Source organism: Protomyctophum parallelum (genome assembly GCF_964188405.1).
Source record: "Protomyctophum parallelum genome assembly, chromosome: 11".
In the NCBI taxonomy this organism is placed as follows: Eukaryota; Metazoa; Chordata; class Actinopteri; order Myctophiformes; family Myctophidae; genus Protomyctophum; species Protomyctophum parallelum.
The window spans coordinates 42,012,552-42,035,943 of record NC_139707.1 but is presented as its reverse complement, the minus strand read 5'-3'; the positions used below and the strand labels follow the sequence as shown (position 1 = coordinate 42,035,943).

Below are 23,392 nucleotides of genomic sequence, written 5' to 3'. Positions count from 1 at the left end.
GTATGTTTGGAAACCTTTTTTTTCTCTTTTTAACCCATTTTGACCTGGGATCAGATTCTAAAAATGTCTTCTATACATCCTGACAGTTTTCTGAAAAAGTTTCTATGTCAGTCGTTCTTCGATTTAAAAATAAATAAAACAAATAGCAGACCTACAAAAATAGCACATCTTCAAGCTCGTAGCGCGCCACTCGGTGGCGCGCTATGAGCTTGTAGATCTGCTATTTTTCAATAGCTAAAGCATAACATGATGCCAACACCAAAAGGGGTTCCCGCCCCAAAATCACAGACTGGGGAATGTCTGCACAATGGCTACCGAACATCTGCTTTGTTTAATTTGTGACGTGGGACCATTACGCTGTCTTGTCGAATAATCTTGAATTAATCGAATGACCCTCAGCATCATCCCTGTTCTGGGCATGTCATAATAGGGCCAAAAAAAAATAGCATGTCTACAAGCTCACAAAACGTTGCGACGCATTGTGAGCTGTTAGATCTGCTATACTTTCAGCTGAGATTTGGTGTAGAGGGAAAAAAAAGGAGGGACCCCGTTCAATGAAGTACATACAGTACACCTGTAGATTTGTTAATTGTGTTAATTAGAATACCGTAGAAGAAGTAATACTGGCAGGTAATTGGTCATTACTCTGTGACAGTGACTTCTGGTGACTTCTAAGAATAAGTGTCTGATTATTTATTCATGTGTCATGTGTGATCGCCCCGATTGAAACCCGGGTCTCCTGTTCGTGTGTGTGTGTGTGTGTGTGTGTGTGTGTGTGTGTGTGTGTGTGTGTGTGTGTGTGTGTGTGTGTGTGTGTGTGTGAGATGTAAACTACTTGTGTTCATATTTGGAATCCTCGGTAATGTCCACAAATCAGTCGTGAGGGGCCTGCAGATTGCAGGCATGGCCAAGCCGAGAGCTAGGGCATCGGCAAAATTCTGTTCAGTGTCTGCAATAATTGGCAGTCGCCATATATGGAGAAGGCGATGCTTTCTGTAGCCGTGATCTGTATCCTGAAGCACTAGTTTTCTCAAGTTTGCGCATCCACTATTGTTTGTGTTCAAGACATTTCTTGTAAAATGTGAATACAAATAAAGATGTTGAAACCCGGGTCTCCTGTTCGTGTGTGTGTGTGTGTGTGTGTGTGTGTGTGTGTGTGTGTGTGTGTGTGTGTGTGTGTGTGTGTGTGTGTGTGTGTGTGTGTGTGTGTGTGTGTGTGTGTGTGTGTGTGTGTGTGTGTGTGCGTGTGCGTGTGTGTGTGCGTGTGCGCACGCTTCACAGAATGAACCTGTTCTGTGGAGGGGTGAACAGAACCCTGACTCAGCAGTATAGTTAAAAGGCAGAACAGGTTGACTTATAGAGCACTCACTGACTCATAGGACCCCCAGGTGTCCAACGAGGGGCTTCCATGATGGGGTTCCAGGTTCTCCAAGGGGGTCCCAAGCTATATAAATGTTGAATAGAATAGGAACCAAATGGACCCATTATATGGTCTGTATAACTCTGAGAATGTATACAGATATAACCAAAATGGACAGAGGATTTTCTTTACAGTCTAGATTGGGGTCACGTCACAGAGATTAAAAGAAAAGTATAGGGGATCCGTGGCCTAATGTTTATCAGACGTGGGGGTCCTTGAAATTGAAATGGTTTTTAAGAGTAACTGGCTTTGAGGAGCAAACCAGGCCCAGATGGTCAGCGTGTGTCTTCTGGAACTCACTCGCAAGTTGATGAATCACCTCAACGTCTTAGTTCACACAGCAGTATACGCCATGGCCAGTAGACCGAAGCATTAATAATACCTGTTGTTCATCGCCACACCATCCAGCACCCGGGGCACCGGCCGATGCCTGGAAAATAAGCTAGTGTTTGCCTGAGGAGGTGGCATCATCATGATTCTTTTAGGGTTCGTATCCACCACACCACTCGAGGCCTCTCTCTCCCTCTCCCCTCTCCTCTCTCTCTCCGCCCCTCCCAGTGGCTCCACCCTGCAGTAGATATAATGTGGGCCGTGCGCTCTAAGTCTGTTCAGAGCACGTCTCCCAGAGTTGTCCTTATCTGCTTGTCTGTCTATAGCATTCTGTGTGTGGGTGTGTGTGTGTGGGTGTGTGTGTGGGTGTGGGTGGCTGTCTCGATCTGCAGTGATTATTTCACCGTATCCGGGCCTTCACACAGAGAAAGGTAAGAGCAGATGATCCACTCACGTTCAGCATCACACTCTCTCCGCTGTATAGCGCGTGGCTTTGTTGATATTGTCACACAGAGGTCACTGTGTGATGATGGTTTTGTATTTATGATGGTTGTTTTATGTCTCGTGTCAAGTTGTGTGAATCATATTGGCATAGAAGATGTAAGTAGGCTGTTTGTCATTAGCTAATGTGTCAATCCACTGAATCCAGTGAATTTAAAATGCCATCTGGTATTCCCTTGGTGATTTAAGCTCATGTCTCTAGTTGGGATTTGTCACGGGTGCACGCATGGTACAAATGTAATGATTTGCACTGAAATCAGTGATGACACTTTTGCAACTCTGCAATGTCATGCTGTGACATTCACACTGTACGTAATTCCTTTCACTGTTTTTGTGGACTCATATCATACGGAAAAAGCAATTTAAGCTCAACTGAAATAATTTGTTGAACTCTGGCTAATGTTTGGTGTATTCACCAATGTAATCATTATTGGTGTTTTGTGTATGACAGTATACATAATATATAAATGCTTTTATGAATGGCTACCTCCTGGATCTTCAGACAGTCGACCAGTACAGAGACCATCTTTCTGGGGATGCTATAGTGTCTTCTTGGGTGTTGTGGAATCAACACCCGTGACACATTTTGGTGTCACAAAGGCTCTTCTCCTACAGACCCTCCCCAATGAAACAGGATTATGAGCATTCAGGATAGAAAGGTCGAGATGCTCAGGGCAAATATATGTGCGCAAATGTTTTGTGTTTGCAGTGTGCGCGCGCACGTGTGCTTGTGTGCGTGCGTGTGTGTGTGTGTGTGTGTGTGTGTGTGTGTGTGTGTGTGTGTGTGTGTGTGTGTGTGTGTGTGTGTGTGTGTGTGTGTGTGCGCGTGCGTGCACGGGGCTGAAGCCAAACTGTCAGGTCTACAGTATGTGATGGGCCAAGAGCGTCAGTGTGGTGAGAAGAGAGAACAGAGTAAACACTGCCATTGGCTGCGAGAGCACTTCTTTCTCCCAGGGATTATGACAGCTCTTCTCATTGGTTGATATCTCTGTCTAAGAGAGTTCATTGGTTTAGTTCTCAAGCATAGGCTCGCCGACCCTTTAACCTTTCCTACTATGGCCTTTTTTTCCCCAATATATATACACACACACACACACACACACACACACACACACACTCACACTACATTATCTGAACACACTACATTCTCTGAAATAAACAAACAAAGAAATACATAAATACATAGATAGATAGATAGATAGATACAATATATATATATATATATATATATATATATTTGTAAGAAGAACATCTATAATTTGTACTTTTTTCCTATCATGTCAGACAGTTCAACGGAAATCAGACAATGAACTCGTGAGGCTGAGGAAAGGCTTTTTCTTACCTTATTCAAGATCTAAATGCTGGCCCGGACGGTTAGCTCAGCCGTCTGGTTACATAAAGGCTGGTTCCACCTTTGCCGCGTGTCTTCCCCCCCCATCTCTCTCCCCATTTCCTGTCAGTATACTTTCACTATCTTTCACATCAATAAAGTCAGAGAAAAAAACTAAAAATAAAAGAAATATTGAAATGCTTGGGATAATCCCATTCCTCTCACAGTTGTACATATCCTCACATTACTATTGGCAGTTCTAGTAGTAGCCTATGTAATTAGGAGACTTTATAACTGAACGTTGTCTCATCAAAACATCTGGGTTAATTTGTGTTGAAGTAGATGGAAATATTGAATTTCATTATTTGTTATCCGTTTGGTACATTGCATAACTTGAACTGGTATAATCTGAAAAGCATAATTCATTCAATACATACCATTTCATGGTTTTGCTGTTTGGAGGGTCTATCTAGGCCTAGGGGGATATAGTATGCACTCACTGACATTAGTCTCGATAGCATTGGTGGAAGCCTTGTATGTCCAAACCTGTTATTTTTCAGGAAATGGAAAAATAACCTGTGTTCCAATGGAACGCACAAGCTAATGTTTTTATTTTATTTTATTATTATTAAATATTTATAAAACCCACAGACACACATAACCACTTAAATTTAAAAAACAAATTTTGTGAAGATTTGAGATCTATAATAAGCTCACGACGATTCATCATGTGGCGTGTTGTGAGCTTGTAAATCGGCTGTTTTTGCACTAGACACTCCTGTACGGTGAAATAGGCCCTTAATTACAAAACAAAAAGGGAAAAACAAATTAAATATAAATACAAGGTTTCCGCTTATTATGTCATCTTCAAGGTAACCTCATGCACAGTGAATGAAATATATTATGCTAGTTTTCAAACAATTCCTCCCCTCACTGCATGCTTTTCTCTGCAGGGACACGGTGTATTTTCCACAGTCCCTCTGATTATAAATTCCTCTTCACTTATTTATGCACGTGGAGGCCAGGCAGGCTCCCTCTATACTCTCTCTCCTTCCCCATTGGCTTAAGACACAAATATTCAGGCCGAGGAGTAGGCTACCCTGCCCTGTGTTCACTTCATGCAGGTTAGCCTTATACAGCATTATTATGTGATCTTGTACATCTGCTATTTCAGCCGGCACGACACTGCAGCGCACAACCAAGTATAAATCAGGGGTCAGTGTGCCTCAGCCCTACCAGGTGGGAGAAACGTGTGTTTACTTTGAAGCAGGTTAGTGTGCCAGGCGGGGCATGAGAACCACAAACACAGCTGACCATTCTGTGAGGCCTCCAGGTGGGCACAATAGGTGAAAGGTCAAAGAGGTCATGTGCACGTGCGTGCGACCGTGCGTGTGTGTGTGTGTGTGTGTGTGTGTGTGTGTGTGTGTGTGTGTGTGTGTAAATTGCCTGTATTCATTCTTCAGAAAAACTTCAGGAATGCTGAATTCAAAGGAACAAAAGAACCGAGAGCGAGAATGACAGTGGACAATAAGAGAGGGGACAGAATCCGTAAACAGCTTGGTCGTTTAGGTTCACAGCTGTGTGCGTGCGTGCGTGTGTGTGTGTGTGTGTGTGTGTGTGTGTGTGTGTGTGTGTGTGTGTGTGTGTGTGTGTGTTAGTGTGTGTGCGTGCGTGCGTGCGTGTGCGTGCGTGTGTGTGTGTGTGTGTGTGTGTTGTAGTAGCCTAGCCATTCCCATTCTCTTTGTGTGTTTGTGTTTGTTTAAACAAGAGCTCTGCCGTGTGACTTGAAGAGGTGTTAATTTTATGGGGTGTGCTTTGTGATAAAGGCTTTGGGAGCTTGCAAAAGGTTTTTCTCATTTCATTGAGACACCAGAGAAAGTTTACCATGAAGAAATACAACCCCGAAAGAGGTGTGTTTAAGTGCGTGTGCGTGTGCGCGTGCGTGCGTGCGTGCGTGCATTTCTGTGCTGGAGGACCCTCAGTGACTCATCAGTGAATGCACATGGCTAGATTTTGGGTGAGGTATCTGTGAAGGATTGTGGCTGCAGTGAGTGGAATGAGAAGGCTCAGCGGTTTGCTAAACATGCTCAGTGGGATTGGAACATTGTCATCTCGGTCAGGCAGCAATTTTTCCTGACGTGCAGCAAGAAAAGAAAGAAAGTCTGGTGATGCTGAGAGAGAGAGAAGCCATTTCTTTTTCACTGAAATAATGACTGCGGCTGAACGAGTCAAGATTGACTGAATAAGGCGATGGTTTTTATTCTGAAGACTGATGTCACACCGCTCAAATGCAAAACCACCAACATACACAAACATAGGCCACAGTAAATTCATTGATTCGTGTGAGGCGTACACACATACAGTACCCTTGCAAGACTTACGACACACACACACACACACACGCACACGCACACGCACACGCACACGCACACGCACACACACATTCACATTCACATGCAAACGTACTGTAGAGCAGGGTTTCACACAACTGCCGTGATGCCAGTCCATAGGTGCATAATATTTGGAATGCATCAGTATCGCTTAATTATTTTATAAATTTATCAAGTTTTTCCATAGTGATAGGTAAATATGGGCTCTTCCTAACATTACCTGTAGGTAGATGCCAGAGACTAGATAAATGGTGCATTTATATAACGCCTTTATCCAAGGCGCTTTACATAGATTGTGCATCAGTTCAAGTGTCTTGCTCAAGGACACTTCAACACTAACTCTGGGGGAGCCTGGGTTTGAACTGGCAACCTTGTGGTTGCCATCAAGCCACTCTACCCCTGAGCCACCGCCTCCCCTAGATAAAAGGGAAACATGGATATGTACTGTATATCTTAAGTGAACAAGTATTTGACACTGGAGGCCATATCTGATGTGACAGGACCATGTCCCCCCAGGGCTCACCCAGCAGCATACTGTACTGTCAAAGTGTCCCTGAGCAAGACACTTAAAGGGCTGTATTTTGCGTGTCTTAAGTACCAGGTCTTATTACTTAATTTAAGACCTGGAGGCGTGATCAATGCCATTTGGCTATTCTGAGTGACCAAAGAGCATTGACCAAAAGGGCCACTTCACCCCTTTTGCAACCAGATCTTATTTTAATGATGTTTAGGAGACAAGAAACACTGGATGCTTTTTTCAGAAAATCGACGGGAAAGCTGTTTCTTTTTTTATGTGGGTAATTTGTGTTTTTACATATTTTAGTATTTCATTTTAGGACACTGGTCTCACTGCTGGATTACTACAATGACCATAATGCTTTGCTGCACTCACCCACCTTGTGGAGAGGGGGAGGGCTGTCTTACAGAGACAACATGTAGTCCAGGAAAGAAGTGAGACCAGTGTCCAACATCACTGGGAAAGTGTTTATTTTCTCCCAAACATCATTAAAGAAATCACACCCGTATAAACCGAGTGGTGCAACTCCCCCTCCCCCCCCCCCCCCCCTCACCTCTCTCTCTCTCTCTCTCTCTCTCTCTCTCTCTCTCTCTCATTAGCAGGCAACAGAGCAGCACTATCCTCTCTGTTTCTGGCGCCCCCTACTGGTACTAATAGTCATATGCTGGTGCTCATTAACCAGTAGTAGGTGAACACATAGGTGAACAACACATACACACGGACATTGCTGTTCCTTGGAGTGGTTGCACCACTCAAAAAAAGATCTGGTTGCAAAAGGGGGGTTGAAGTGGCCCTTTAACAAGGTGCTGTCTCTGTCTCTCTCCTAATCAACCCAGTGGTAACACGGTGGGTTCTCTGCGTTACGCCCAACTACACTGCATGGCAACTGGGTGGTTTCACTTGCTTCCTCTTCCCTTCACCTCCACGGGGAACTGCAGGGTCATCGAGTGGCTTCAGGTCACTGACCATTGACCAAGGATGTGTCCAATGGAGGAGGAGGCAAAGAGAGAGAGAGAGAGAGAGAGAGAGAGAGAGAGCGGAAGGAAGGAAGGAAGGTGGGTTGGGGGGGGCTATGGAACAGACATTGCTCTGTTCACATCGAGTGAGAGGAAGAATCGGAGACAGCGAGAAGCGAAATGTTTGTATCTGTCAGGAGAAAGGGAGGATAGACAGATGTCCGTCTGGGAGGTGCAGCACTGGGCATTGCCATTGACGTCTAATGCATGAGTTGGGGAGGGGGGAGGGGGGGGGGGTATGTTTTTGAGAGGAAATGTTTTACAGCACTCAGCGGTGTGCTCCGACCGTCACATCTGCTGATATTCCCCCATCAGTGTACAGTATGTGTGTGTGTTGTGTTGGCTCGGGTCTTTTTTGTGTCTGCGTTCAATAGTTTTAGTGCGCTAGTTTCAGTCTGCTGCTGTGCGCTAGGAAATTATAGATTCAGGTGTGTTTCAGAAAGTTAAGACAGGAGCCTCTTTAAACTTTGTACATAAAAGCGGTGTGTAAAGTGATATTACTTTGTTCAAATTAGTGTTGAATAGCTCCAAATTCCAATAGTAATCATTGCTATACAGTGTTCGTTTATTAGTCTCTCCAGCTCTTTAGTCATCAGAAAATACATTTTCAAGTCAGGATACCAATTTCATCCATTCAGGAGACAGAACTAATGATACAGAATAAACATGTGGAATTCTAAGTGATGAAACAATGAGCAGACAATATTTGAACTGGAATGCTATAAAACTGAAGCTAATGAATGGGTTCTTGGTGGCCCGCATGAACATGTATCCACTGTTTACTGTAGAGGTGGAGAGATGGGGTGATGGTACAGTAAGCCTGTTATTAAAATGATTATGTCTGCATACAGTGTACTGGATGTACCAGTGTACTTCTATATGTTCTACAGCAGAAATATTCCATATATCATTTACCAGTGACCCTACCATACGACCCTGAATTATTTCCTCTCCCTCACTCTTCATGATTTTTGCCACAGACTCCTGCCAGACTTTGGAATGATGAAATCACGAGTATGTCGCGGCCCAAATGTGACTTTTAATGAGAGAGCTCTGTATGGAAATCTATCTTTAATGTTTTCAACAAGCATTCGTCCCTTAAGTTCATGACAGCCTAATGGAAATCTCGGTTGTCGAGTTTTGTCGTCCCATCCAACCGGCAATGGGGGGGAATCAGGAGTAATGCGAGGAAGTGAAAAGCTCTGGCAGATGTACTGTAGCAATGCCGTGCAATGTGCATATCCCCCATGGTTTTGACACGATGGTGGAGTACATGCTTCTAGCACCTGAACACCTCTCCATCTCCTGGGCAACGCTCGATTCAGCGCCACACGTGTGACCCATGTGTGTGCTGTTACTGTACATCACACACCTGATGGACAATTCCCTACACGTCTATTTATGTAAAGTGTCAGAATGATGGACATCTGGAAGTAGTCACGGGAAGCACACACGTGTGCACACGCACACATGTACATGCACACAATAGTAGACTACATCGGAGGAGCTTTGCTTATTTTTTATTCTGTCTGGGCCAGGCGGGGCATGCTGAGAGGCTCGCTGGTGTGTGACCAACCACACATGGCTCTTCTTGGCAACAGATGTCAAGGAGGAGTCCAAACCTCAGATATCTATGATCACCCCGTTACCGTATCATCCAGTGGTTATTGGCAGCTTACCGGTTATCGGTTGTCGCAGTGACAAACCTCACTGGAAGTTGTGGGCATGCGTTTGTATGTACAGTACATGCATGAGTGTGTGTGGAGGATAATTCTTGTTAACTAATAACTGGGCTACTGTAAGAGAGTCCTGTAGTGTCTGTTAGCCGGCCTGTATGGAAAGTGTGGTGAATTAATGTTGTAAAAAAAAATACAGAACATTGTTCTTGTTCTCCGTTACACTCCATAAAGCCTGACTGCTTGTCAGGAAGTGGTGACAGAAAGTGTTGCATAGCTTTCCAACGTTCTGTAAATTAAAATCAACCCACTGAAATGTATATGAGAAACAGATCACATGACATCACCCATAATGTTATCACACAACTATGATCCTTTAATTTACATTTAACAACCAAGGGCTGCAACTATTACTACTACTACTATACTGATTAACCACCTGTTTTATAGTTTCATACAGGTTTTATGAAAAATAGAAGGACATTGTCGACCTACAAGCTCATAACGACGCGTTGCATCGCGACTCGGTGTGACCTTGTAGAATGTAGATCATCTACAGTCAATATTTCCAGACATATTTTCAGACATAACATTGTGTTTCCAGTCACATTGACATATGTAGTATAGATTAGATCAGGGGTTCTCAACCTGTAGGTCCTTGTCAATATTACGTTAGTCACAAAAGCGGCCGACATAATGTCCAATAACAGGCTATAGTTAAGTATTCTGCGTAAGAACATGTGGTATTTCCATCAGCCTCAGTCGTGTCTCGGAGAAGTGAGGTTGTTGTTATGTGACACTGAACAGAACCTTGCTTGTTCTAGGCCGACAGTCGCTATGATCTGTAACCCCATGTGCTGACAGAACGTTTCTCCTCACTTCTACACACACCTAGTATTCACACACTCATAAATAGTTACACGCATGCATGCATGCACGCATGCAGGCAGGCACACGCGCACGCACGCACCCAGGCACGCATGCAGGCACGCATGCAGGCACACATGCACACATGCACGCCTTTGGCCAGATTGCATTTATATCCACGCTATTAAATAATGGTTTACACATTACGCTAAACCGGCGGTCAGTCCAAGTCTATGTATATTTTTGAGCGGCACAGCTTTGTGTGTAGGCCTATGTCTGTCCGTATTCGATTGACTTCGATTGGCTGCAGCAGTATGATGATGTTCTCATCATCATACATCATCATCACGATGTAAAAAGGCGGCGCTCGCTTCACACAAGTGTGATTTTTTTTTATTTTTTTTGATATACAGCTTTTGTCCCCACACGTCTCAATATTTGCCATTGACAATGAAAGGATGAAAGGAATTAGGTCATATGTGCCTCAAATATGACGTACATTTGTGGCAACACAAACATTAAATGCCATCGACAATGAAGGCAAAAGTTACGTCATATGTAGAAGAGCAAATCATGAGATGATGTATGATGATGTTTAATGATAAGAGCGCCCCTCACTTCACACGGATATGATTTCTGTATTGTTTTCACATTATTTCTTCCTCGTATCTCTCTTACCAATCTGCGGTTCATGCCTGCTTTCGTGCTGTTCAAATGGATCAATAAATTAGTATATGCCCGGTGGGCCGACCCTCTGGTGGGCCGGTCTGGGCCAAATGTTAAATGAGTTGTCTGTTGGCTGTGTATCATTTATGTTTACTGTAAATGTGGGGATGTTAAGGGCTTGTATTTCAAGTATTTGTATGGGGCTCGACCCGAAACGTCAGTAATAGTATCTGTATCTGCACGCTGGTTGTGGTGGGCCAGTCTGGGACAAATTCCGCGAAAATGTCCGGGCCGAATATTTGTCTCAGTACAGCCCTGAATGGTATGCCATTAGAAAGTAGGTGAAAGTTGGCACCTACATCACAAAACTTCAGGGCACTTTCAGTCCCTTTTTCAATTTATTTACTCTCTGACATGCTATTTATAGTGGCAGAACTCTGTCTGAGATTTACACAAACCCAGAAACCCTGCTAAATGTCTCGGGGGCCGAGGGACATCTTTCTGTCTCCTGTCTTGGACTCCTTAATAGTTTCTAAGCATTCGTAACCACGTGAACCCTACCGTCCCTATTCAGGGGTGAATGTACGTGAAAATAGCAGATTTACAAGCTCACAAATACGTTGCAATGCAACTTGTTGTGAGCTTGTAGATCAGCTACTTTCTTGGAGAAATGAAGGGGGGCTAGTATAGAGCCCTGGGGGTCCATGGTCAACATTAATTTGTTTTATGTGCACAGAGAGAAAGAGAATGGTGTTTTTAATACTATAATTAGTTCCCAACCTGTGTAGCAGACTCTTGGGCTTATCCCTCCATCTAAGTGTTTTGAAGTGTTGTATTGTTGACAAAGGATGCCTGTTCTATGCTTTGTTGGGCACCAGTGTTGCACTCCAAAAATAGCAGATATACAAGCCCATATTATGCTTATAGATCTGCTATTTTTGGCTGGTGACACCATCATAATATGACAAGGTCTAAATGAAAGACTTCAGGGAGCAGAAATAGCTCCGGTCACCCTAGTTGGGAAAACGGAGCAACATTCCTCTGGGAGTCTGGACATGTCAGACTTCCATCTTTGCCGGAAATAAGACGGGCCTCCTTCAAAGGCACGAGACGGCCCGCTCACATGGGGGGAGAGAGAGTGGCACCACTGTGTTAAAATCACCAGCTGCCTGAGAAACGGCAACAGCCAAAGGGCAAAAGACGATGCTTGTCCATCTGTGGACCTGACGGCAGAGCAGGCGATGAGGATGGATTCCAGGTCAGGATTTGGGGCAGAGCACACTCATTTAAGCCTAATCCATTCTTTGTCACTATACCCGCCAAAAAATTACATCACATTTTCTTAATTTCATTTCATCATCATCCGTTATATTTTGTTAGCCACATTGACACTTTTTTTTTTTTAATAGTCAAGGGATAAATTAGGTTTAAGTATGAACTGAAACGGGCTGATTCAGTGTGATTGACACTGGCAGAGGTAGAGAGCATGGCTTGGCTGCATGGGTGGGCAGGGATGGGCTGGCCGGTATATGACTTATGGAGACAGAAAGGCTGTTTGTTTGAATCATTGCTAGACCTCAGAGGGTGAGATGGGCTTTCACACTACAGTACCAAACCCCAAAGCCTTCCACCTGGACCAGACATTAAACCAAAGCAAACTGTGGCATCTTGTGTTACAGGCCATTTGAAAGGGAATGCACAGCGGTGGGATAATGGGTGTAAGACTAGAACATGGTCTACTCTGGGCGGCCCAGCTTCACCTGGGGGCGGCGGTGGCTCAGCCTGGATGGTAACCGTAAGGTTGCCAGTTCGAACCCGGGCTCCCCCAGAGTTACTGTCGAAGTGTCCTTGAGCAAGACACTGAACCCCTAATTGCTCCCGATGTGCTGGTTGGTGCCTTGCATGGTTTCCGCTGCCATCGGTGTATGAATGTGTGTGTGAATGGGTGAATGTAATGCACAATCTCTGTAAAGCGCCTTGGATAAAGGCGCTTTATAAATGCACCATTTACCATTTACCATCATTCTGTTGGCTCACAGCTGTCCTGTTTTGTGTTCTGACTGGACGGAATCAAGCCGTTGAGCAGTCAGACACACAGGGTTCAATTTGCTGGGGGTTGCCTCTGCTTTTGACATCCCCCCTCTGGTGATGTTTGGCTTTCGGTCAGTCTTCTGGTCAGACTGCATGCATCCCAAAAATAGGCAATCAACAATCTCAATAACTTAGATAGATCGTAGATCGGCTAATTTGTTGTTATTCGTCTTTTGATGAAGTACATAGGGATAAGAGTGGTTAAGAAAATGACCTCCGCTTTTTTTCTTTATAAATTGAACCCTGCCGATTACAGACACACATACACACATGGCACTATAAGAAAGGTGCCGTTATTAGGTGAGTTGTTTTTTAAAGATGATTTGGTCAAGTTTATAGGTGCAATTTAAAGTCGCAGTCGCAGCTATATAATGACATCATCTTCTTTTTGCAATCTTGTTTTTTTTTAAGCTGTTTTGTGTTTTTATTTTATTGTAGTGACGCTTAGCTTAAGAATTTCACATGTACGGTAGGTCTATGTACCTGGCCGTGGAAAAGTGACAATAACACAGAATCTGAATCAGTATTTTTGTACCAAAGTTGTGACGAAAGAAGAGTTGTGAAGAAAATAAAGGCAGGGTACAACACTTGTCTTTGTCTGAGGCGTAAAAGTCTTTAAATAAATACTTTTTGAAAAGCCTATGGGGAAAATGAATGGGTAATTATTTCCTGGGCCACTCGTCGTTTCCGAAAGGGACTGCTCTATAGGGCAGGAGCCTATCTCCTTTTTCTGTAGCGTGAGGCATGTACAAGTACACCCCCTGGACATGACGCTAGTATGTCGCAGGGACTTACCCCCAATCAAACCCTTGATGCTGAGTGCCAAGCAGAGAGGCATTGGGTCTCATGTTTTATAGTCTTTGGTATGAACCCCGACCTCCCAGTCTCAGGGCGGACACTCATACCACAAAGCCACTGAGCTGAGGGGGTGACAGAAATACTTAACACTCTTGTAAAAATGACTTTTGAGTGGCAGGCAATGAAAGCAAGCATGTTCAAAGTCAAAGTCGTACGATTTGTAAAACATGTTACGGCAGTGGAATTAGTTCTCCGCATTTGACCCATCTCTTGGAGCGGTGATCCACAGCCAAGGAACAGTGCCCATGTGATTAGTTGATTTAACCCCCCAATCCAACCCATTGATGCTGAGTGCCAAGCAGGGAGGCATTGGGTCCCGTTTTTACCTCAGTCTGACCCGGCCGGGGATCGAACCCCAACCTCCCAGTCTCAGGGCGGACACTCTAACCACAAGGCCACTGTCTGGTGTCTGTCTGTCTGGAGTCTTGTAAAACGATGAATCTGTCAACATGTGTTGTACAGTGGGATAATGCAGGTATTAGGCTACAGTGCATCCCCATCATAAAACAGATGAGCGGTGTTAAGCCCTAGTAGTTTACATGCCTTGTTGTACAGTGTCATTCAGAAATATCAGCAGTGAGCTTGTAGATTGGCTATTTTAAGTCTACAATGACATGACATGCTGACAGGTTGAAAGTGGTTAAAGTTACCGTTTAGCTGTACTGCTGTTGGGAACCTGTTCATCATGGAAACCGACATCCAGTTCTGTTTTGTGTTTAGAAGAAAGTAGCTGAGATTTTGGTAGAGGTCAACACAGAGGGCAGCCACTTGCTGAAGCCCATGGATATAGCAACATATAATGTGGTTCCCTCTGGTGGCTGATGGCTGCCTGCGCAGGAATTAACCCAAAGTCAGACTTTATCATACACTTGAGCTTAATGCAAAAAGGGGGTCATGCATTCTAAACATTTCATTTATTTACGATGAAACTGCTGAGCCAGTAGAATATTTAATTTGAAAAGATTTGCTGTAACCCGATACCAAATAGAGAGAAGGTGAAAGAGACCCATCAATAATAATTCCACATCAACCACAGCAGCTCTAATATTATGTGACTGAGTCATTTGTATTATGCTAAAACTGAATAGCAGTTGTTGCTGAGGCGGCATAGAGACTTCAAGGGGTAATAGAAACCACATGAATTTAGCACTTTGATGGACTAATATAAAGGTCTCATCATCTATTCTCTATGTCATCAGTCTTCTTTTTTCTTTTGCCTTTATTTTATATTATTTATGGAGGGATAGACAGTAGGCTGACAGGAAATGGGGAGAGATATGGGGGGTCGGGGGGTGACATGCACTAAAGGCCGTCGGGATCGGGGGTCGAACCCGCGGCCCACTGCCAGACTGGATTACCAGCCAAGGTGCCGTCATCAGTCTTGATGGAGTTAGTATATTCACTTTACTGTAACATTCAAGTTCATAAGAAGGGATCGGATTCACATCAAAGGCCTGGCCAACAGACAAACGCAGTGAATCATAGTGTGATTCATTTTTTAATTTGCTGGGGACAGAGAGAGAAACCGGGAATGGGTTTGAACTCACATTACACACAATCAGAATAAAACTTTTACACGTACATATAAAGAAGTGCAGGTTAAATTTATTTTTCTGCATGCAAGCTCCATCGTTTTCAAATTCAAAGCTCCATGGCTTTACATTTTCATAAACCGGTGACTTTTTTTTGGTAAACATATTTTATTGGTTTTGTAGAGAAACATATAGCAAATGTGTCATGAAATAATGTTCCAACAACAATAGCCCTCTTTCCTCCCCTTGCCACCACACACACACGCATGCGAGCACACACACACACACACACACACACACATACACACACACACACACACCCACACACACACACCACACACACACACACACACACACACACACACACACACACACACACACACACACACACACACACACAATGAATGTGTACATACATACATACATACATACATGGTACACTGACTGACGATTTCATAGTAAATCATAATATCCCTGAACAACTTAGACATTTCCAAGTTCCAAATTGAGAAACCAAGGAACAACAAAAGTGGATTGTAGATCCTTATTGTATCCTTACTGTAGTATTTTTGTGGGGTGTGGGCCATTTTTTGCAGTGTACAGTGTGTGAGAATGTGTCTAACAGTTCCATTCCAAGTCTATAATATTTCGTTTTTCCAATCGTAAAATGAGTGTGTATGTGAGTCACTGGCCATATGAATCAAGCAGTCAAGGAACGCGTATCTCAGTCCAGCAGTGTCATTACTTAGCACCAAAGCAATATTGTAACTTGAAAAGCCTTCATCAATCCTGTGTATTTTGTTTAAAGGGGTTCCCGCCCAGAATGGGTTTAATACAGAATATTTGGTGCACAGAGAACACTTTTGTCAGGAAGGTAGAAAAGAGCAAAGTGTATCATCTGAACACAGCTACAAAATAACTCAAATTTCCTAATCATGACTACTAATTACAGACATAACATTGGAAAAAAGATTGCACACAGACTCTGGCTTGTATTGTATTTTGTTGTTCTGTCTCCAGCAAATTAAATCATAACAGCAATTGAGTTAAGCAGTGGCTTAAGTTGGATGGTACTTTAAAACAAAACTTGAACCTTTGTTAATTGACACTAGTTGACAATGACACAAATGGATGTACTTCAAATTAAGGCATGGTAGGGTTATTCAATTGCAGAACAAATTTTGAACAAAAGTGATAAAAGGTTTACATTTAACAACAACAACAACAACACCACATTTAGACTAATTGTCTGTCCTCTCTTTCCTTTTCTTCAGGCTATTATGGCCATGCCTCCTCTCCTCCTGAACCCCTTCCTCCTGGCACTGTTCCAGCTGGGCCTGGTCGTGTCAACCGGAGGGGCGTACTATGGACACAAGCAGCTGCAGCATCCTCAACATCACCAGCCAATGCAACACGAGCAGCACATGGGCATGGTCAAAGAGGGCTATCCGCAGCAGCAGTACCAGGAGTACAAGGAGATGCCCTACCTGCCGTACCCCCAGTACAAGCCTCCCCAGATGCCCGTGCATAAGGGGCCTAAGGGCATGGACATCCCTCGTAAGGGTGGATTTAAAGCTGGACCGGACAAAGGTGTCTTTAAAGCAGCCGGACAGGACAAGGGTGAGTCTACCTACTATATATATGTGTGTGTGTGTGTGTGTGTGTGTGTGTGTGTGTGTGTGTGTGTGTGTGTGTGTGTGTGTGTGTGTGTGTGTGTGCGTGTGTGCGTGTGTGCGTGTGCGTGCGTGTGCGTGCGTGAGTGCGTGTGCGCACATTCACACACAGCTTTGATGGATGTGTTCTGCCCCCCTCCCCCAATCAAACAAAAATGTTTGGTCAAACCATTGGAGCGGCCATTAAACACAGACAAGATAGGTGTTTGATATGTGTGAATGCAGCCCAATAAGGGCCTATATCTCTATCTAGACCCCTGGGAGATGGATGCTGAGGTGGAGGGCCATGCCTACCATCAGCTCCCAGTACTTACCGCACACAAGCCGTGCTAGTCATGTTCATGGAACCCATGAACTTGTGGTCCAACACATGCCTTGTTGCAATGCACAATGAGAGCTGCGTGTTCCATATGGCCCGAAGGGACAGGACATAATAGACATCAATACATATAAGTCGAGGGTATAGGAAGAGGGTAGGAAGAGTGTAGAGCGAGGCCTTGCCAGAATCAGCCAGCCTGCAATCAGCCTGGGATCTATGCAGTGGATCATAAGAACAGTCCTTGCATAGATTACAAGCTCACATCTATAAGATCTCCAAGCTCACAACGTGGCACGGAGCGACGCGTTGTGTAGATCTGCTATTTTCCCTGGTTTGGGCCCTGCAAAACATCTCATTTCTTTTCTTGGGTCTTGGGCTAAAACGTTTGAGAACCACTGCACTAGAGGATGGTGTTTTGGTTTTATACCGATTATACCATTATTTAGATTGCAACAACATATCACTAAATATTTCATTGTGTGCATTGATGTGTAAATGATAAATATTGATACATTGAGTATTTCTGCTATTGCCAACAGGTATTACTATCCCCAGGGACCTCACGGGAAATCGTGAACCAGGTCCAGTGGGACCAATTGGACCAAACGGACCTGCTGGGCCTCCAGGACCTCCAGGACTTCCAGGGCTTGGACAGGCAGGGCCTGATGGACCTCCGGGCATTCCTGGTCCACAAGGGGAACCTGGTGTAGGGAAAGCAGGCTTACCAGGACCAGCAGGGAACCCAGGAGTAGATGGGGAGCCCGGACCTCAAGGGGAAATGGGCCCCGGTGGCGGAGACGGGCCAGACGGACAGCCAGGGCCTCAGGGGTCCCCCGGACCTCCCGGACTGCCAGGGATAGGTAAAGCAGGAGGGCAGGGACTACCAGGCCAGCCAGGCCCACGCGCAGAGCCAGGACACAAAGGTCTGCCCGGACTTCCCGGGTTACCAGGACCAAAGGGAGAAAAGGGAATTGGCCAGCCAGGGCAGCCCGGGCCCAAAGGACACCCGGGACACCCAGGTCCACCCGGCGGTGGAGGTTTACCTGGTGTGGGCAGACCCGGATTGAATGGCAAGCCCGGTCCACTGGGCCCACCGGGGAAACCGGGACCACCAGGAGATGAAGGACAGTCTGGTCCACCTGGGGAAGGCGGTGCGCTTGGCCCACCGGGTCTGCCTGGTCAGGGCAAACCAGGTCAGAATGGCTTGCCCGGACAGCCAGGCATGCTGGGAGGGAAAGGACACCCAGGACCACCAGGTTTGCCCGGGAAGCCAGGACTTCCTGGATTTGGAAAACCAGGATTCCCAGGACCAAAAGGTGATAAGGGCTTGGGTGGCGGGCCCGGACCTTCCGGACCAAAGGGAGATAAAGGCCATGGAGGACTTCCTGGTATGCTTGGATCCCCTGGACCAAATGGCCCGGCAGGCCCTAATGGTCCTGTGGGACCAGCAGGAGGTGTTGGTGCTCCCGGACCTAAAGGAGACAGTGGAGAGGCAGGGCACAAGGGGCTTGATGGTGCCCCAGGTGAATCGGGTCCTCCTGGACTTTCTGGAAGAGATGGTCTAACTGGAGAAGATGGTGTGCCAGGGCAAAGAGGTCCACCAGGGCCGAGTGGCAGCAAAGGAGACGGTGGACACAAAGGTGTACCTGGTCCTCCAGGTACTTCAGGACTTCCTGGGCCAAAGGGACAAGCTGGATTAGGTGGTGAAGCGGGTCCCCAAGGCGCTAAAGGTATTCCAGGCACGGATGGTGGACGAGGGCCACTTGGACCTCCTGGACCAAATGGGCAAAAAGGAGATATTGGCCTTCCCGGTCTCCCTGGCGTTCCTGGAGAGGGGATCCCAGGTGGTGTGGGTCCCTTGGGGCCCCCAGGGAAAGAGGGCCCAGCAGGTCCAGCTGGACAGCCAGGTCAGCCTGGCCTCCCCGGGCCTCCTGGTCCAGCCGGAGCAGCTACTGTACCCGATAACATGGCTGTGTTGGGCACCCTGGATGGCGCAAAGACCGACGGTTATGGCAAGAAGGGCAAGTATGCCAAAGGAGGGGCAGAGGTAATCGGCGCCAGTGGCCTGGAGATGCCGGCGTTCACAGCTATAGTGACCAAGCCCTTCCCGCCCGTGGGCACGCCGGTGATCTTCGACACGCTCCTGTACAACGGCCGTCAAAACTATAATCCCCAGACAGGCGTGTTCACCTGTGACATGGCCGGCATTTATTACTTCGCCTACCACGTCCACTGCAAGGGAGCCAACGTGTGGGTGGCCCTGATGAGGAACAATGAGCCGGTCATGTACACGTATGACGAATACAAGAAGGGCTTCCTAGATCAGGCGTCAGGCAGTGCAGTGTTACCTCTGCAGCCTGGGGATACGGTGTACATCCAGCTGCCTTCAGACCAGGCCGGTGGACTTTATGCAGGCCAATACGTTCACTCCTCCTTCTCCGGGTACTTGTTATATCCAATGTAAAAAAAAAACATTTATTTGAGTGGTATGTTTTTTTTTTGTTGTTGTTGTTTGTTTGTTTGTTTTCAATAAAACATCTACAATCTGTTGCTCCGGTCAACAGAGATGGGAGGACAAGACGGGACTGTCTGTTGGCAAATCTGAAGTGTCTGTATATACCGTGCGTACAGCAGAGTATAGCCATGTATTTGCTAGTACAAGGAGTTTTGTACTCGCAGCTCTGACAATTATGTAAGAATGTGTAAGACTTCACATTCAAAGAAGACATTATATAATTTATTTGCATTTGGCAAGTAATGAATCATTTCAGACTCGGAGTTTGATTTATAATTTGGTACAAACAGAAATGCAGAATCCTAACCTATAGGGAGGAGGGTGGAAAATTGGTGTGATTCTAATAATTTCATGGTGTCACGTTATCTCTCTGCCCTAATTAGTTCTCATCAAAACTGGCAGCTGCCCTATGTGGCAAAGAATGTAAAACAGAAAACTTAAAGATATATTTCACTTTGGTTGGACAACTACATTTTAGCATGCATACGTTGATATGAATTAACGAACAGTCAATCCCCAATATTTGCTTACATTTGCAGAATCCAAGACCCCTTGTCCATATATACACACTACAGTATATATATATTTGTGTGTGTGTGTGTGTGTGTGTGTGTGTGTGTGTGTGTGTGTGTGTGTGTGTGTGTGTGTGTGTGTGTGTGTGTGTGTGTGTGTGTGTGTGTGTGTGTGTGTGTGTGTGTGTGTGTGTGTGTGTGTGTGTGTGTGTGGCAGTGCTTGTGCGTGTGTGACACAATACAGGTGAAATGAAACCTACCTACAAACAATTGTAACATCACTTGATTTTTGACTTGATTAAGTCTAAAGCCCAAACCATACCGTGTTGCAACTCCTTGCAACGAAGCCATTTTAAGGTCACACCAATACAACTCCTTGAGTTGCAAGGAGTTGCATAAAACGGTTTTGTTGCAAGGAGTTGCAACTGGTGTGGTTTGGGCTTAAGAGTTTGCCAGTAGTGTGCTACTATTGCTGCTTGTATGGATGTTAATGTCAATCATTATCTTACACTATCTAATGCTAAGTAGGCTATTTGTGAGAGCTATGTCAATGAATTATACAAATGAAATGTGTGAAAGTTGTAAACATATTTTTCCAGTTTTAACCAATGAGGAGGTGAGATGGAACATGGAATTGACCATACAGTGTGTATACCTCAGCAATATTGGTGGTCAACCATTGATGGACTCAGGGTTTGCATACTAAAAGTTAAAAGGTGCATCTAAAGGAAAATATTTCTTTTAAATTTGATTAAAGAAATGAAACCATTGCATGCGTTGAATATTATTTGAGGAATTGTGATAATGATTCACAACTGCTCCTGTGAGTGAGATTGGAACCGTAACATCTTGTTCTAGGTTTTGTATTATGTTGGCACCAGCTATGATATTACAAAGGATTTGTGACTGGCCAAGTATGGGCAAATGTATGCCATAATGGTGTAATACATACATTTTAGTAAACAAAGAATAGATTGAGAACAAACACACTGTTACCATGGAATATGAAAACCACTGCTGACACTGATAAAAAGGGTTGTTGTATTTGTCACCAGCATAACAAAGTAAACTATAACTGATTTATGTTAAATATGAGAAAGCCATGAATTTGCAGCTGTTATTTTTACTCATTTTCATAGTAAATTAGCTGTGTTCCAAATAGTTTTCCACTGCTGTCTGAAGATTTGAATAAGCTAATGAAAATACTTCAAGGCCTTAATTAGTTTCCAGTGTAAATTATGATCCACAGTGAATTTGACTTTATAGAAATGCCAGCAAACATTTAAAAAAATATTGGTGTCATCAATGGAAAGATTTTGACAGAATCTCATACTTTAGCTTGATAATATTTAGTATTTCTGTTCACAGCTGTTTTGAAATGAGATAATAAATTCAAGTGTAATTCCCAAAACATGCATTGTATACTAGATGTGCCTGAAGGCTAAATCAAGCACACAGTATATGAAATACATACAACTCAGGAATCTTTTGAAAATAAAATAAGTGAATATATAAAATACACTAATCCCAGAATGATGCCTAAATAATGAATTGACAATAATATTTGTGTCTATAATTTATTATTTTGTCTACTGATCTCTAGTAGTGCAGGGGACTTCAGTAAGGAATTTTCAAAAGGTAAATAAATGTACGTTTCCCTTTTGAAGCAATGGTGCTACATTTTCAGTGTAAACAAAAGGAAACCGTAGGTAATGTTTTAATTTTGTAATTGTCTGTTGTTTTTTCTAAATAAAGATGATTTAATTAAGAAAATCATTTATTGTTTCTCATCTCTTTTTTGTAGATAAATTAGTGCTAAGAAATTCTTGGTATAGAGCCGCCGAAGTCCTGACGTCACTCGCTCATCTCCTCGATTCCCCTGGTTCACGGAAGTAATTTCTCTATGGAGAATAACATGGGGTGATCTTAATATCGATTGTGGTCCAAAAATAATCAAGCTGTCTCAGCGTTATTGTCAGGGAGGTGTCTCTGTATCGTTTGCGACAGTCAGTCACTCATATAATGATACAGTCTGTTTCTAGCGAAAATTTAACTAATTCAGCAGCAGTAACATTAGCGTTTTCTCTTAGTCAGTTGATTCATCATATCCATATGAGTGAAGCGGCCTGGATGATTTGTTTATTTTTCAAACACAGTTCTTATATGAGGCAATTTAAAATACCCCTATGGGGATTACAATGCAAATAAAAAGTACATGAACCTGTGGATTTGCGCCCTCTACCGATATTGACGTCAGACTTCGGTCTTCTATGGGCCACTGGTTCCCAAACACTGGGTCAGGACCCATTTTGTGGGGCACGGATATATTTCCATGGGTCGCGAGTAAATATCCCTTAATTCTTTTAGTTTCCTATACATTTCAGTCATTAATTATTATTTTATAAAATATTTTCTAAAGATGTCCACATTTTTATTGAAAACAAATTAAAACATTTTCCAAAAATGTTCATGAATAAGATACAAACAATCAAAGAATTCCCTAAATTAGAAAACAAATGTTTAAGAAGTAGTGAAAATACAAGCTTACAATGCAGCAAGAAGTGACACATTGTTAGCTTGTAGATCTGCTATTTTCACTAGTTTGGGTCCCGGGCAAACGTCTAATTTCTCTTTTGGGTCTTGAGCTAAAATGTTGGAAGGGCTGCGGCCAAAACATTGCCACTTCAGTAAAGACATATCTGGGAGCAGAAAATGGTGTGCAGATTTCTTTCTATATAGTATAGGTACTTAGATGTACGTGTTCTTTGTGGCTGTTTTTTTCAGCCTCCTCTACCACTGTTCTGATTCCATACATGTGCATTATAGGTACTGGTAATGCATTTACGCAAGGCCCAATTTGTATGGGTTGCCACTTGCCAGTGAACCCCTTTATTTTATTCTTTCCTACATTTAGTTTTGAATTATTATTATTTCAAAAGATTTAAAAAAAGAAATCATTAAAAAAATATACTTTCAAGAAGTAGTGAAATATAGGTTTTCACTAACCTCGCCTCACCAGGCTTTCCACCACCTCGGAGGAAATCCTGGTCTCTGTTTCAAAAGTCTGTGTGATCCTGTCGGGAGCGGATGATTATGTCATGTTGTAGTATTATTTTGTAGTCGACAGGCAGGAACAACAGGCGGCAACTTTATTAAGGGAAAAGGAAGGTTCCTTCCTT

General features: G+C 44.0%; 1 protein-coding gene across 1 annotated transcript; it reads left to right on the top strand.

Annotated features, from left to right (window-relative positions):
- The first annotated feature begins 2,050 nt into the window (after nucleotides 1-2,050).
- col8a1a (collagen, type VIII, alpha 1a) lies at nucleotides 2,051-20,386 on the top strand. Its single transcript, XM_083776522.1, has 3 exons — nucleotides 2,051-2,181; nucleotides 16,469-16,814; nucleotides 17,726-20,386. Exons 2-3 carry the CDS (start codon nucleotides 16,475-16,477, stop codon nucleotides 19,648-19,650), a joined length of 2,265 nt encoding a protein of 754 aa, XP_083632648.1. The 5' UTR covers nucleotides 2,051-2,181; nucleotides 16,469-16,474; the 3' UTR covers nucleotides 19,651-20,386.
- Nucleotides 20,387-23,392: the final 3,006 nt, after the last annotated feature.

What these genes read in the sequence shown, in the direction of transcription:
- col8a1a (XM_083776522.1), top strand. Translation starts at nt 16,475, where the DNA reads ATGGCCATGCCTCCTCTCCTCCTGAACCCCTTCCTCCTGGCACTGTTC. An exon ending in AGCAGCCGGACAGGACAAGG is followed by an intron (nt 16,815 to 17,725) that starts GTGAGTCTACCT and finishes TATTGCCAACAG; the next exon opens with GTATTACTATCCCCAGGGAC.